This window comes from Molossus molossus, unplaced genomic scaffold (genome assembly GCF_014108415.1).
Source record: "Molossus molossus isolate mMolMol1 unplaced genomic scaffold, mMolMol1.p scaffold_m16_p_10, whole genome shotgun sequence".
NCBI lineage: Eukaryota > Metazoa > Chordata > Mammalia > Chiroptera > Molossidae > Molossus > Molossus molossus.
This window is the reverse complement of record NW_023425345.1, coordinates 48,757,426-48,772,103: the sequence shown is the minus strand read 5'-3', so window position 1 is coordinate 48,772,103 and position 14,678 is coordinate 48,757,426. Positions and strand designations below refer to the sequence as shown.

At 43.5% G+C, this 14,678-nt stretch overlaps 1 protein-coding gene and 1 pseudogene across 1 annotated transcript; one reads left to right on the top strand and one right to left on the bottom strand.

The window, feature by feature from the left end:
- Positions 1-1,273: 1,273 nt before the first annotated feature.
- Positions 1,274-5,806, bottom strand: LOC118623702 (annotated as a pseudogene).
- On the top strand, positions 5,240-7,926 carry AMIGO2 (adhesion molecule with Ig like domain 2). Its single transcript, XM_036252007.1, has 2 exons — positions 5,240-5,770; positions 6,134-7,926. The coding sequence occupies exon 2, from the start codon at positions 6,196-6,198 to the stop codon at positions 7,759-7,761; it is 1,566 nt and encodes a 521-aa protein (XP_036107900.1). The 5' UTR covers positions 5,240-5,770; positions 6,134-6,195; the 3' UTR covers positions 7,762-7,926.
- Positions 7,927-14,678: the final 6,752 nt, after the last annotated feature.

Sequence of the window (14,678 nt, the reverse complement as noted above, 5' to 3'; positions counted from 1 at the left end):
ATGAAATGTCCAGAATAGGCACATCCATAGTGACAGAAAGTAGGTTAGTGGTTGCCAGGGGCTGAGAAGAAAGGGAATGGGAATGACTGCTTAATGACACAGGGCTTCTTTAGGAGGTGATGACATTATTCTGGAATTAGATAGTGGTGATAGTTGCACAATAATGTGAGTATATTAAAGTCACTGAATAGTATACTTTAAAATGATCAAATGGTGAATTTTATCTGAACTGATTTTTTTTTTTAAAAAAAAAGAACCTAATGAAGTCCTTGGGGAGAGCATGTGGGTCTTGCCTCTGAATCCTCCCCCACCCCCGCCCCGACCCAGTCCCTTCCATCTAGTCTATGGAGCTTCCAGAGAACAAAGTCACAAGTTGCTATATGACTCCTGGAGTTCAGAGAGCACACGGGCTGGAGCTCAGGTCTCCAAACAGTGAGAAACATAGTGCTGGCTGAGAGATGGTTCTACCATGCGTCTTGGGAAACTTAATAAATCAGCTGGAGCAAACCAAAAGAAGAGGATGTTGTAGGAGCAGAGTGGGCAAAGGTGTGTGGTTCCTCTGGGCCAAGGCTCCTGTCTCATTGTAAAAACCCTACCAAGAGGGCCACCCCCAGGGTGAGGACCCCTCAACAGAGAGCTCCAGTGCACAACCGTCAGGCTTCTGCAGAGCTAGAGACCCAGTGAGCACGGTCTCTGAACACCGATGTGCCCCCAGGTTAAAGAAGAGGCCACATTGGAGATCTGCTGGTGTCCCAGCTACACCTGATTACAGGATGCATGCTGTAATCAAATGATAGGACATATAAAAGCTCCTCATAGGATATAAAGTGTTATTAAAGTATTCATTATTAGTAAACAGGACTCAGAATCATCAAGCTAGTGCTGTAACAATTTCTTGGCTCACATCTCTAACTTAACTTTTTTTCTTGATAGCACAATATTTAATTATTTAAGCTATCTCTAAAGAGTAGGTATTTCACAAATAGATGTACAAAAACGAATTAACACACCCAAAGCCATGTAGTTTAAGGGAAAATTCCTTGTTATGTAAACTTTTTATTTAGGATATTCTGGGGACTTCCTGTGTGCCAGGCACTATGGGAGACACAGAAAAGCATAAAATGTGATTCCTGTTATTAGTAACCTATATTCTAATGAAGACCCAAGATGTCACGCATAGGCAAGTGGGTGTCATCACCACCATTTGCTCTACTCCTTGGTCAAGGCCCGTCCAGCAACTTTGCCTCCTGCAGGTACAATCTCAGACTGTCCATCATTCCACTCAGTTATGAAGAACGTAGCCTTTTCTGGAAGAAACTCCTTTCTTCAATGATTCAGACCAGTTTTGAGTCTCAAAGTAAGTGAATAGGATATCAAATACTTGATTGATGGCCAATATCTCTGAAAGATAGTTTTTCCCATTCTGGTATCTGATCATATATATTCCTGGATTGGCAAGTGCTGTCTTGACAGAGTGTTCTCGGGCCTTTTGAAATGTCACCTTTTTCTGAATGCTTTCATCCACAAAGTCCACGGAGGATATAAACTTTGTTTAGATCAACATCTTCAAGAGTATGTTCTGAGTCCGGAGTCAGGTACACAAGGGTTTCCAGGGGGGTCAACTAAAGTAGTCTTCTTCTGTTATGTCTACCAGGTAACTAGAAAATCCATCCTCCATCCTTCATCCTCAGACACTCTTCATACAGGGGACTGACTGTCTGTTGTGAATCCAGTGAGGCAGATCCAAAATGGCCTGTCCGCTTTTTTTATTCAAACCATACAACCTTTGGATCTGTCCAGCCAGTCTACTTAGTTCTTAAATCGATGCAGAGTCTTGGTCCCGAGTGTTTGACTTCCAAAAGTTTCTCCTTGGTTAAGGATCTTAGAAAAAGTTTGCTCTGCTGGAGGCAGATGCCTGAATTTTCTACATGACTGGCTTTTCTTTCTCTTTCTTGTTTTCTTCTGCTCTTCTTTGCTGAAACTATCTTTTCTCAGTGACTGTTTTCTTTGGAAATTTTTCAAGCACCACATTGCACTGCCCGTGGGCGGGGTCTCTCTCTCCTGATGCTCACATTCCACGTCAATCTGTAGAAGCTGGAAGCTTTCAGAGATGCCATCTTCGCCTGTGTCCTCTAGGATGACTTCCTGCTCCTGCAGCATGTGTGATGCTGTTTTCTGAGCACTCTCTTCCAATTTCCAGTCCACGTGCTTGGTCCTCTGTCCTGATCCCGACACCTCACGCACTGGGCAGGGTACATCAGCCTAACTTCTCAACTTCTTCATTGCAACCTGAGAAATTTTGCAATCACAGGGCCAGAAGAACTCCAGAGATTTCCTCTACTCAGATCCCTACTCCAAGGTAGCAGTTACTTCCAAACTCAGCCAGACACTCTTGTGACCATATCCATTTCAGCACACTAGATTCACAATCATGTCAAATGTCAATCTACTTTCTACTGTCTGTTGGAGTCATTATTGAATAATCAAAAATACCAACAGATTGTGCTATGTGGGAAAGACCAAAGGAATACCTATTTGTCCTATTTTAAACTCCTGAGAAGGCAACTCAACTGTCTTGGCAATCCATTCCAGGCTGGAACCACCCTGTCAGAAATGTCTTTCTTCTGTTTAATCTAAATATTCAAGTGAAGCCCCAAACTAAGTTAGTCTCATTCCATTTTCAATGTGGCTCAGTGGACTGAGTGTCGTCCCATGGACTGAGAGGTCCCGGTTTGATTCCCAGTCAGGGCACATGCCCGGGCTGTGGGCTCCATCCCCAGTAGGAGGCAGCCAACTGATGTTTCTTTCTCACATTGATGTTTCTATCTCCCCTCCCTCTCTCTTTAAAAAATCAATAAAAACATACACTAAAATAAAAAAGGAAGAATGATGTGCTTTGGCCTTCAGGCACTACTGGATCCAGGACCCAAATGTTTGCAGGCTCCTCTTTTCCTCTTCCCCTTCATCTTTCACACTCGCTTTTGAAGTACAGAGAGCAGGATGGCGACCAGCAGACCCAGTAGGGTAAGCCTAGAATAGGTTCCCCATTTATGAGTTCATTCATCAAACACTTTGAATGCCAACCAAGTGTCAAGCCGGGTTCTAGAAGGTAAGAAAAGAGCAGTGACTAAGACAAAATTTCTGTCCTTGTGGAATTTACTTTCTAGTTGAAAGAGTGGCCCAGGTAGAAGAAGGTGAGGAGATGCTAGAAAGATAAAAAGTTATTCTCCACAAAATAAGGCCACACCTTATACCACTATTAAGGTTCACTCTTAGCTTTCTCTTTTCCAAACTAAGTGAACTCACCCTTTTCACAACTCCTTTCCCCTTGACAAATGTGCAGAATCCCCCAAATCAGGTATTCAAATAGAGAAATAAACCTGCCTGTGGATTTTGAGTGCATTTAGTTTATTTCTGCTGTGTATCTTTGCATATGTTTCTGTGGTGTGCCTGTAGCTATAACAACATAACCTTCTGTTTCCATTTTGAAAGCCATTTATTCTTTTTACACTATTTTTGTATTAAATACAGATCTTTCTTCCACATTTATGGTTTCCTTTGAATAGGATGATAGTTATTTAGTAAAACACTGTGAAAACCTGGTTATTTACTAGTCATATTCCTCTGAGTAACCTTAATCCTATTTTTCTGTGTTAACCATTCTAACTGTAAAAATGAAGGTTTAAAGACCAAGCTCTTTGAGAATCCCAGGATGTTTCCTGACTTTAGAAAAATCTCAAACCTCTGCCTCTCCCCTGGGAGCTCCCAGTGAGGAAGGCTTTCATGAAGCATTTCAGGCTGTAATCTTTTTAGGGTAAAATTCAACTTTTCAAGAAACTGAAACTCGCCTGAATGAAGCTGTTCTCACCTGAAAAATCGTGATTTACCAGAGCTAGGCCAGATTTATTAAACAAACAGGCTCAATTAACAATGCACACAATTCTCTTTAAAATATGGCATTGGAGATCTGTACTACCACGTGAATCCATTCATGGACAAAGTAGGGGCCAACTCTCATTCAATTCAGGTTGCTCAACTGTGTGGGGAGGAAAGTTGGTTGTCCTTGTCATTTTTATTCTTTAAGTAATATTACCTTATACCCAATTGTTTTCTAAGTTGGCCCTCTTTTCAGTCTTTCTGTCTCTTTTGCTTTGGTGAGTATCTCTTGTTTGGGCAGTAATTTATTTCTTTTAATCCGGATAAAATAGATAAATGGGCCATTTGGTTTAGTCAAAGTCCATCCTTAAAACGGATCTCGGAATAAACAAAAATGGATATTTAATTTGAAAGCTCATCAGCCCTATGCCCTTCATCTCATATTGGCCCACCCCACCCCGTTTTTTTGTTTGTTTGTTTTTGTCTACCCGGACTTGCAGCTTTCCTTGCCCCTGGACCAAAGCACGCTTGAGTTGGGCGCCCCTGTCCCCCAGCGTCTCAGGAAGGGATGAAGAATCTCTGAGCCGCCAAGCCTGGGATCAGCCCCTGTCCGGAGGGAGCGGATATATTTTACAGCTTAATACCCTTATCTTTGCATTTCAGCCGGAAGGTCGGCTCCAAGCCTTTTTTCCGGCGCTCCTCCTTCGAGAATTGGGCACCATCCCTGATGCCATTTCCCGAGTTAGAAAAGGGATAGAACTTTTCCGGGGAGGTTCGTAGTGTCCCCGCTGAGCCTTCCCGGTTCCTCGAGTAGAGATCCCTGTCGCACTAGAGGGAACAAGCCCGATTCCCTGCCCCATCCCTCCCCAAACGTGGGTGAAGGCGGAAGGCTGCTTCAGTGTTTATTTTGCAAACCTTTAAAACCAACTGTTCTTAGCGGCGTGGAAGCCCGCTTGGCCCTCGCCCAAAGAAAGACGCAAGAGGTCGGGGAGCGCACAGAACTCGACGTGCCGCGACCAAGTGGGGTCTTCAAGGGTGCAACCTTTCCCTCTCGGACTGAGCGTGTCCCCCTAATCTCCCACCACCCCACCACCACCTGATTCTGGATTGGACAAACGGACGCAATTGGTGGGAGTGGGTGAGCGCGAATTCGACAGAAAAACGCCAGCCCCGGCCTCCTTGTAGACCTTGCGCCCCCCCCCCTCCCCCCGCGCCCGCTCGCCAGCTCTCCCGCGTCGGGGAAGGGGGGGGGGCGGGGAGGAAGGCGGGCAGCGGCGGGACCGCGGAGTGGGCGGCGGCCGCTGCTCCGATTGGCTGCGCTGAGGTCCCTTCCCGCGCCGCGTGCCCCCCGCCACGAGCCCAGCCTGCTCGACCCTCGGCCTCCGAGCTGGTTCCCGCAGGAGGGAGGGTGCGCAGGGGCGGGACCCGTCTTCCAGCCCCGCATCCGACCCCGAGCGCGCGGGGATAAAACCCGGGCGGCTGCGCGCGGGAACCCCAGGTCGGGGAGCCTCCCGAGAGCGGAGAGGGGGGCCGGGTCCCTCCGGCTGCCCGCGCCCCCGCCCCTCGGACCGGGCTCGGGAGCTGGGCTCCAGGCGCGCGGACACAAGGCGGTCGGAGCACAAAGACGGTACCTTCAGCCGAGCGATGACGAGAGCCTGGGAGAACTCACCGGAGCCGGCGGAGAGGTTTCCTGCGCCCGGGGTTGCTGCTGCCGCCGCTGCTCCTTAAAACTCCCAAAGTTGAGAGCCAGCCAGAGGCTGCCGCCCGCCGGGAGCAAGAGGGAAAGGAACTCGGAAGATGCGAGAGTGACGGACGGACAGACAGACGCACAGACCTTCGGAAGACACCACTGTAGGCAGCCCATCCATCCCGAGTCTGGAGGCTTCTCAGCTCTGTGAGTTGTATTCTGGGTGGGTGGCTCGCTAAGCATTTCCGTTTAATTGTTTATAGCATGCGTTTGTGTATTTTTGAGTCTGTTGGAGGGAGTTAAAAACACAAAGCAGGATGTACCTTAAAACACTATTGAATTTCTGACATTGAGACGGTTGTATTGATTGCGGCTGTAAATGTCCAAAAGCAAGAGTAACCCAGGAAAAAATTGCATTTAACGGTAAAAAGGCAACGTAGTCTCCCCAGTGTGAAATGAAACCTCCATTTCCAAAGTTACTAGAAAGAAAGCAAGGTGTAACTGTTACGGTTTAATTGTTGGTAACTTGATTTTTTTTTTTTTAACGCATCTTCCAATGTTGTTTACCAGATTCACTGGTGGGAGGCCGAGCTTGTGGCAAAGACGCCTGGAAGAGACTGAGGGCGACCATAATGTCTTTGCGTTCACACACACTGCCCGCCCCGCCTGGAGTTGTCAGACCGGGCCGCAGGGAACTGCTGTGTTTGTTAGTGGTCACGGTGGCGGTGAGCCCTGGCGCCTCCGGGGTGTGCCCCACCGCTTGCATCTGTGCCACTGACATCGTGAGCTGCACCAACAAAAACCTGACCAAGGTGCCTGGGAACCTTTTCAGGCTGATTAAGAGACTGGATCTGAGTTACAATAGAATTGGCCTTCTGGATTCTGAGTGGATTCCCGTATCGTTTGGCAAGCTGAACACCCTAATTATTCGTCATAACAACATCACCAGCATTTCCATGGGCAGTTTTTCCACAACTCCAAATTTGAAGTGTCTTGACTTATCCTCCAATAAGCTGAAGACCGTGAAAAGTGCAGTGTTCCAAGAATTGAAGGTCCTGGAAGTGCTCCTGCTGTACAACAATCACATTTCCCATCTCGATCCGTCAGCATTTGGAGGGCTCTTCCAACTGCAGAAACTCTACTTAAGTGGAAACTTTCTCACACAGTTTCCCATGGATTTGTACATCGGAAGGTTCAAGCTGACCGAACTGATGTTTCTAGATGTTTCTTATAACCGGATCCCCTTCCTGCCAACACACCATATAAATTTAGTGCCAGGAAAGCAGCTGAGAGGCATCCACCTTCATGGAAATCCATTTGTCTGCGACTGTTCCCTTTACTCATTGCTGATCTTTTGGTATCGTAGGCACTTTAGCTCAGTGATGGATTTTAAGAATGATTATACCTGTCGCCTGCGGTCTGACTCTAGGCACTCCCATCAGGTACTGCTGCTCCAGGATAGCTTTATGAATTGCTCTGACAGTGTCATCAATGGCTCCTTCCATGCACTTGGCTTTATTCATGAGGCTCACGTCGGGGAAAGGCTGATTGTTCACTGTGACAGCAAGACTGGTAGTTCAAATACTGATTTCATGTGGGTGGCACCAGATAACATACTCCTAGAGCCAGACAGAGAGGTGAAAAACTTCCACGTGTTTCGCAATGGAAGCCTGGTTATAGAAAGTCCTCGTTTTGAGGACGCGGGAGTGTATTCTTGCATTGCAATGAACAGGCAACGCCTGTTAAATGAAACTGTGGATGTCACAATAAACGTGAGCAATTTCACGGTAAACAGATCCCATGCCCATGAGGCATTTAACACAGCTTTTACCACCCTTGCAGCTTGTGTAGCCAGTATCATTTTGGTACTTTTGTACCTCTATCTGACGCCATGTCCCTGCAGGTGTAAAGCCAAGAGACAAAAAAGTATGCTAAACCAAAGCAATGCCCATTCATCTGTTCTCAGTCCTGACCTGGCTAGTGATGTCCCAGCTGATGAACGGAAGGCAGGTGCTGGTAAAAGAGTGGTGTTTTTGGAACCCCTGAAAGACACTGCAGCAGGGCAGAATGGGAAAGTCAGGCTCTTTCCCAGTGAACCGGTCATAGCCGAGGGCATCTTAAAGTCCACCAGGGTGAAATCCGACTCAGATTCAGTTAATTCAGTGTTTTCAGATACACCCTTTGTGGCGTCCAGTTAATTTTGTGCCTGTATTTATATGATGTGGTAATTTGATCTCTCCATCTTTAACTTTGTGTGTGGTCTGCAAAATAAACAGCAGGACTGAAATAATTTTGGTCTTTGAAATATAACCAAATGGTTATTTTATTTTATCCTCACCCGAGGACATTTTTCCGTTTTTTGTTCAGATAGAGTGGGGGGGAGAGAGGAAGAAAGAGAGAAACATCGACTTGAAAGGGACACATCAAGTGGCTGCCACCCGCACGACTAAGCAGGGCCGGGGACAAGCTGCAACCAAGGTACGTGCCCTTAGCGGGAACTGAACCTGGGTCTCTCTGGACCGCATGCCGGCGCTCTAACTGCCGAGCCAAACCGGCCAGGGTAACCAAATGGTATTTTTAAGTGGTTGATATGGTAAAGCACTTTGGTTCCTCCGTGTGCCAGAGAAAGATGGGGCTGTTTTCCAAAGTTTCGGTTCTAGATAACAAAAGCTTAGTCTTAGCACCACTGATTGTTTCAAAGCTGGCCTGGAGGTGATTTGACTGACATTGTCCTTTAATTCAGGAATTTTGAAAGAAAAAATAAACTATGTATTAGTGTTCTTTAAAAAGAGGACCAAAGTTTAATTATCTTGAAGAAAAGTGTTAGTGTCCTATTTCATTTGAAAGAGCCAAACAGCCATTATTTATACAGCACAAAATAAAGTTAGATTTGGGAATAATTCAGCTAAATTCATCATTTTAGACCAGAGTAAACAGACTTCACTGATAAAATATACTGGGTACTGCTACATCGCATATGATGTTAGATAAGTAGTACAATACAGGTACATTTGTTTGCCTGTCTTCTTTCCATTCTGTAAATTTCCTATCCTGGTAAAAAAGATCTTATTGGAAGTTTAAAGTCATCATTATATGTTGCCACAGATATGTAGGTGTCAATACTAAAATGTCTGAGTAAGTTCTTAAACTTTTGTTCTAGTAGACTAATATTTGTTTATATGCTTGTGTGTATGTAAATCTTAAATTATATGAACTATTACATAGATCCTACTGTACTGTGCTTTGGACATTTGAATTAATGTAAGTATATGTATTGTGTGACTCGTCCGTTTTATTTGGCTATTTAAAAACATAAATCTAAGATGTTTTATGTGATCAGATTGTTCTACTTTGTGTAAAGCACCTGCTATAGCAAATATCTCTCCAGAATTCTTGGAGTTACAGTATAGTGTTTATTTCTTTAAAGGGGAAAAGGGACTCAGTTTTATACTTTCTATATCACATTTTATTTTGATACAGTTATGCACTTCAACCAGGTTTGAAAGACATGTGAGCTCTGATTTTGCAACACGTGAGAGTCCAGGAGAGTAACTTCTGTCTATCACCTGCTATGAGGTAATAGAGTACTCACTCTGGGCCTAGGTTTTCTCAGTTATGAAATGAGAGTTTCAGATGAGGTGATGTTTAAGGTTCCTTCCCACACTGGAAGTGATGATTTCCTGTTGGCCTTAGCTCCATCACAGACTTGCACTGGCTCTCTGAAACTACACGTACTGATAGAGATTAGGATAGACCAGCATAACCCTTCAGAGCTCAAAGGGACACTTTGGATCATTGTCCACCTCCTTCCCTTTCTCAGGGACAAATGAGGCCCAGAGAGGGTTGTCAGTTGTCTGATGCCACACAGTGACAGGAGAGCTCAGGGTAAAGCTTCTTTCTGGCAAAGATAAGAGAGTCAAAGAATGGTCATTTTTAACAGTGGGCATGGAGAAGGAGCCAAAGAATAAGATAAAAGAGTGGTCAGAAAATGGCAAATGAGGTTCAGAGATGTGTTGTTATGGGCTAAGAAAAGAGGATTAAAAAAAAATTTTTTTTTGTATTAATTTTAGAGAAGAAGGGAAAGGGAGAAACAGAAACATCAATGAGAGAGAACATCAATTGGCTGCCTCCTGCATGCCCCCCATTGGGGATTTGGCCCACAATCTGGGCATGGATTTAAACCGGTGACCTCTTGGTGCATGGGTCGACGCTCGGTTACTGGGCCACACTGGTCGGGCAGAAAAGAGGGTATTTAAAAGCTGGAAGTAGGTAGCAGTGACAAGTACCCCAGGGAAGTAGATGAGGAGGGTAGACTGACTTTGGCAATGGTGGTTTGGGGGAACGGTGGACACTTGGTGACAGCTCAGTACGTGCCAAGCCAGTTCCCAGTGGCAGACTCTGGTCAGCAGGGTATTAAGAAGTAGGTGCCAGGACATGTGCCCTAGAGAACAGAATGTAGAGCCACTGCTCAGTAGCCTTGAAAATTCTCTATTGCATAGTGTTAAAAAAGTACTTACTGCCTATGCATTTTCAACACAGACCTCACCTGTTAGATAAGATCCTTCACACCCAAAGATGGTATAGGCAAACATTTTCTTCCAGCTACTGACATTTAAGTAACTAGGAAGAATTCTGTTATTTCGATGCTCTCTTTCAAACAATTCTAATATGTTGGGAAAATGAAAGAGTTTGATTTTCTGCCACTAAGTGAACTCAAGAGTAAATTGTTGGCTATAAATTATGATTTATATTTTTCTAAATTATGAAATATGGAATAATTACTTTGAGATGACTAAATCCTGATTCGTTCATTCTCTGAGCTATTTTTTTGTTTGAAAGCAGCTCAAATAGCTTTGGAGCTTTCAAATTTGATTAGATCAAAGTGATGGCATTTTCCAAGGATGTTTGGGTATAGAGTTCAGCTACCTAGAACCAAACTCCTTTGTTTTTTGTTTTAAATATATGAGAATAATATATTTTTTAAAGAGAGTACTAGGATTCTTTTCATGGTTCTCTCATTTCAGCCCAAGGGCCAGCCCCCCAAACTCATTTTTATTTTATTTTTTATAATGTGAAAGTTAATGTGGGAAGGTGATGACGAGTTTGCCCTTGTGAGCATTATTGGATGGTAATATATAAAAAGTAGAACTAAGAACTCATATAATAACTTACTGAATACTTGAGAGAACTGCTCACGGGGACCACAGGAAGGGCAGCATTCACAGTGAGGAACAGAATCAACAGAGTACAGAAAAGCAGACCCTTTGCAAATTGTAAGTGTAACCTATGTGGCATTTATACTGGCTTGAATTTATTAAGTACCTACTAAGTGTCAAACACATTGTGATAATAATGTATTATCATTTCTCATCACAGCAGCCCTGAAAGATAGGAAATATTACCCCCAGTTACAGACAGGAAGAAGAGGTTCAATAGTGATAAATAATTTTCCCAGGTGACTCAGCTAGTAAGTTGTTTTAATCCTGATAATCATTAAAAAAAATAATTCTCTGTCCTCTTACAGGTGATCTACTGATAGCGTGACTTTGTAAAGCATGGGTCATTCACAGATAATGGCAGAGTATGAATGCTCACAGCAAATTTGGGAGAAGAGGAATGGAAAATCAGGGTCATGAGTCATCCAACCATCATAAAGGTGCAAAGGCTTTTGTTTCCTGTGTAAAGCACAATGCATCACAAGGAGTGAAATTTGAAAATCCTGAGAAGGCCTCCAGTCAGTATGCTGGCTCCTTACACATGATGCTGCTTAAAATGCAAAACAAACGTCTGCTTTATCATTATAAGCTACATATTCAATATATTTAAATGAATAAATTCAATATTTTTTATATCAATAATGACCTAAATTTACAGGGTAAACAGTTCTATTGGAGGGGTATCTAAGAATTTATTCTAAATTTCTAGAACAGTGGTAGGGACAATTTAGACCTCATGGGGGATTTTTCCAACCAATTTTAAAATTAGATTTCTCAAAATAATTTTTCAGTTATTTCACAAGGTAGCCTCACTAGCTTGCCTGATTAAATTTCTCTATTAGATAATATATCAGCAGTATATCAAACATCATACTCTCAGGGAATTATGTAGTGTCATAGGATCTTAGTGTCATGGAGTCAAGTATCATAGGATCAAGGGTCAAACCCCTGGCAATGAATAGACAGTGGTAACCAAGAGAAGGCGATTGAGCTTTGCTAAGATACTATGGAGGCCATAAATAATGTATAATAACTGCTCTCTTCCTATAAAGAGATCACAGCACAACTGGGAGAGGAAACAGATAAACCTAAAATAATTCAAGAGTAAGAATTCATTTGTCCACTAGTGACTATATTGGCAAATAGGAAGTTACACGAGGAAGATAATTGGCAGAGACCTTGCTTTAACCAACTGGACTAATGGCACAGACTTGAACACTAGATAGCCATCCCATAGATACCTTGAAAGCTACATTAGCTGGGATCCTTACCCTCAGAAAGCTGATATCATAGGGAGGTGGTGCAAGCTAGTTAACAGCACTCTACAGCTGATCTATTATCATTTGCAATAAAATCTAGAGGAGAAAGAGACCTTAGAATTTTACAGTGATCCTCCATCTACACTCGCACCTACAAACCCCATCTCCATCACAGTTAGGATGAAGCCTTCTAAATATGCCCTAGCCATGTCTTGAGGAATGAGAATCATAACAATAACAATAATAATAACACTTTTATATGTAAGCTCCATGCTCAGGGCTTTATATATTGTGTTAATGCTTAGGAATATTAAGTGATTTGCCCAAAGAACATGTAGTAAAGGAGTCGGGATTTGAATCCAGTTTTGTCTGGATACGTCAGACCCAGTTTCTTAATGTCTATGCTATAGTACACTAAACTGGAATGCTTTTCAGCTCCTCGGAGGGCTTTGCTCATCATGCCCTCTTTGTCCTCCTGCCTTCTTGTATCTGGCTTTAAGCTGCCCTTCCTTCAGCAGTCTGGCTCTGCTTTCAAGAGTCTGCTCCATACCCTTGTCTATAACAGTTCCCCTGTAACCCTGGCAGCTCATGCCTTTTGCCCTTAACTAATCAGTGCTAGCTTGGACTGTTCCACCTCTCTCTACATTTCCTACCTCTGTGACCAGATCCTCAGTTCCCAGAGACCATGTCTTCTGTCTCTTTATCCAGCACCTAGCACATAGCACGTGTCTGTATGTCCTAGCTTTTCAACTATATTCATTCATTTATTCACACAGAATTGACTACCTAACATGTGCCAGTCCCTGACCTTCACCTGGAGACCAAAGACCTTCAAACTACTCCCAGGCTTTGAAGGGAGGCAGACATAGTTGTTTCATGAGGCAAGTGTGCTCATCTGGAAATGCCCAAAGACGGGGAGGCCAGGGAAAGACGCTTGGAAGGACGACTGGCAGAGCGGAGGCTGCAGGCGGTCTTTATGTTTGCAGCGGTCTAGTTGGTTTTCTGCAGTGGGACATGCAGATGTGATGGAAGGTGACACAGCGAATGTGCCTTGGCTCCGTGGAGATGTAACTAAAGTGGCCAACGGGGCCGGTGCCTGTGGAACTGCCTTGTGATGGGCCCCTTCGGTAGCTTGAACCCTAGACCCTGTGCATGGGGTCCTGTGTGAACCTTCTTCACTTCACACTCCGCCCTGCACTGAAAACACAGCTGCAGTGTAGTCCTATTTCTGAGCTCCTCAAGGAGGAAACATACTAAATTGACTCGTGCAAAAGCTTATAGCATGTTTTATAGGTTAAAAAGAGTTAGAAATATTAGCTTCTCTTGTGTAACAACGTGAGCTTAATACCGTAATGATGAAATAATCCTACTTAATTCAGTTATCACTCTGTAGACTACGAAAAGTCTTGGAGCTAATGTTTATCTAAGCCTCACTGTAATTAAGTTTATATTGCTAGTCTAGATATTGATTTGACTAAGCCAGTTTTATAAGAGGGAATGGTTTGGGTGGGGAGAGACAGAAAGGTGATTTTCAAGGGGAAAGAAAACACATCAGAGTGACCTGCAGCATTAAATTACTATAGTTCAGGGGGCTTAGTGGGCATTTGTATATATTTTAGCCACAGCTCTGCTTGGTTAAATATTTCTTCACAGTATTCAGGCTTAAGTGAATTTCTCTCAAAGTCTAGACTCTTTTTCTCAATCTACTTTTACAAAACACTGCATCACTTTTTCCAAAGAGAAGCATCTTGCCTGAGGTAGAAACATAATGAAAGGCCTGTGATGTGAAAGCGTAAAAGAAGTTTACTTTTTAAATTTGTTCTCGGTTTCTTAATATTCATACTTAGTTATAACCTTGGGGAAGGCTTCAGCTCTCAATCTGATCTACTTCAAATCAGTGGAAAACACAGAAAATATCTCCCCTAAACAACCACTTACAACAACTTTGGCTTTTTCCTAAAACATAGAGGAAATGCAGTTCTTAATCCCAGGTCAAGTTTGTCAGGAACTATTTGTGTTAATAAATCTCATTCATAAAAGGATTCAATTAAAAAATCACATCATTAATTATAACATAAAATGTATAATAAGGACCTTAATTAGCGATATAGTATATAATGATTTGAATGACATACATTAATGACATTTTTTTCCTTGTTTAGGGGTCAACAACCACCACCTTAGGAACTTGGCAGGGCTTTTCAGAGTGAAATCATATGCAGCCCATCCTGGATCTGAGATTATCCTAAAGAACTGGGCTCAAGCATGGCTGTTCAGGGATTTCTGTACTCATAGTGATGAGGTGGCTAAGTCCCCTGCTGTTTGCCACGCCGGGTATTTTCTAACTGTTTTCAGTACCACACAGTCCGGGACATGGGAGAGCCATTTACCAGTGGTGAACATCCCATACATCTCCTGATTTTAGGGGCAGTGGCCAGGAGTCCTGCCAGGTAATCAAGCCTCTTCCCACAGGGTTTAAAGATTTAGAGGTGGAGGTGGAGGAATTATGGCAAGTTTTTTTCTGGCTATGTCTTTGTCTCCTCTACTTATTTCTGGAAAATGCTTGGAACACGTGTTTGTTATTTTCTAGAAAACCACCTTAAAGATACTCAGGGACAGAAACTTGCCCTCTGGTCCACA

Coding starts and splice junctions, on each gene's coding strand:
- AMIGO2 (XM_036252007.1), top strand. CDS start 6,196: ATGTCTTTGCGTTCACACACACTGCCCGCCCCGCCTGGAGTTGTCAGA.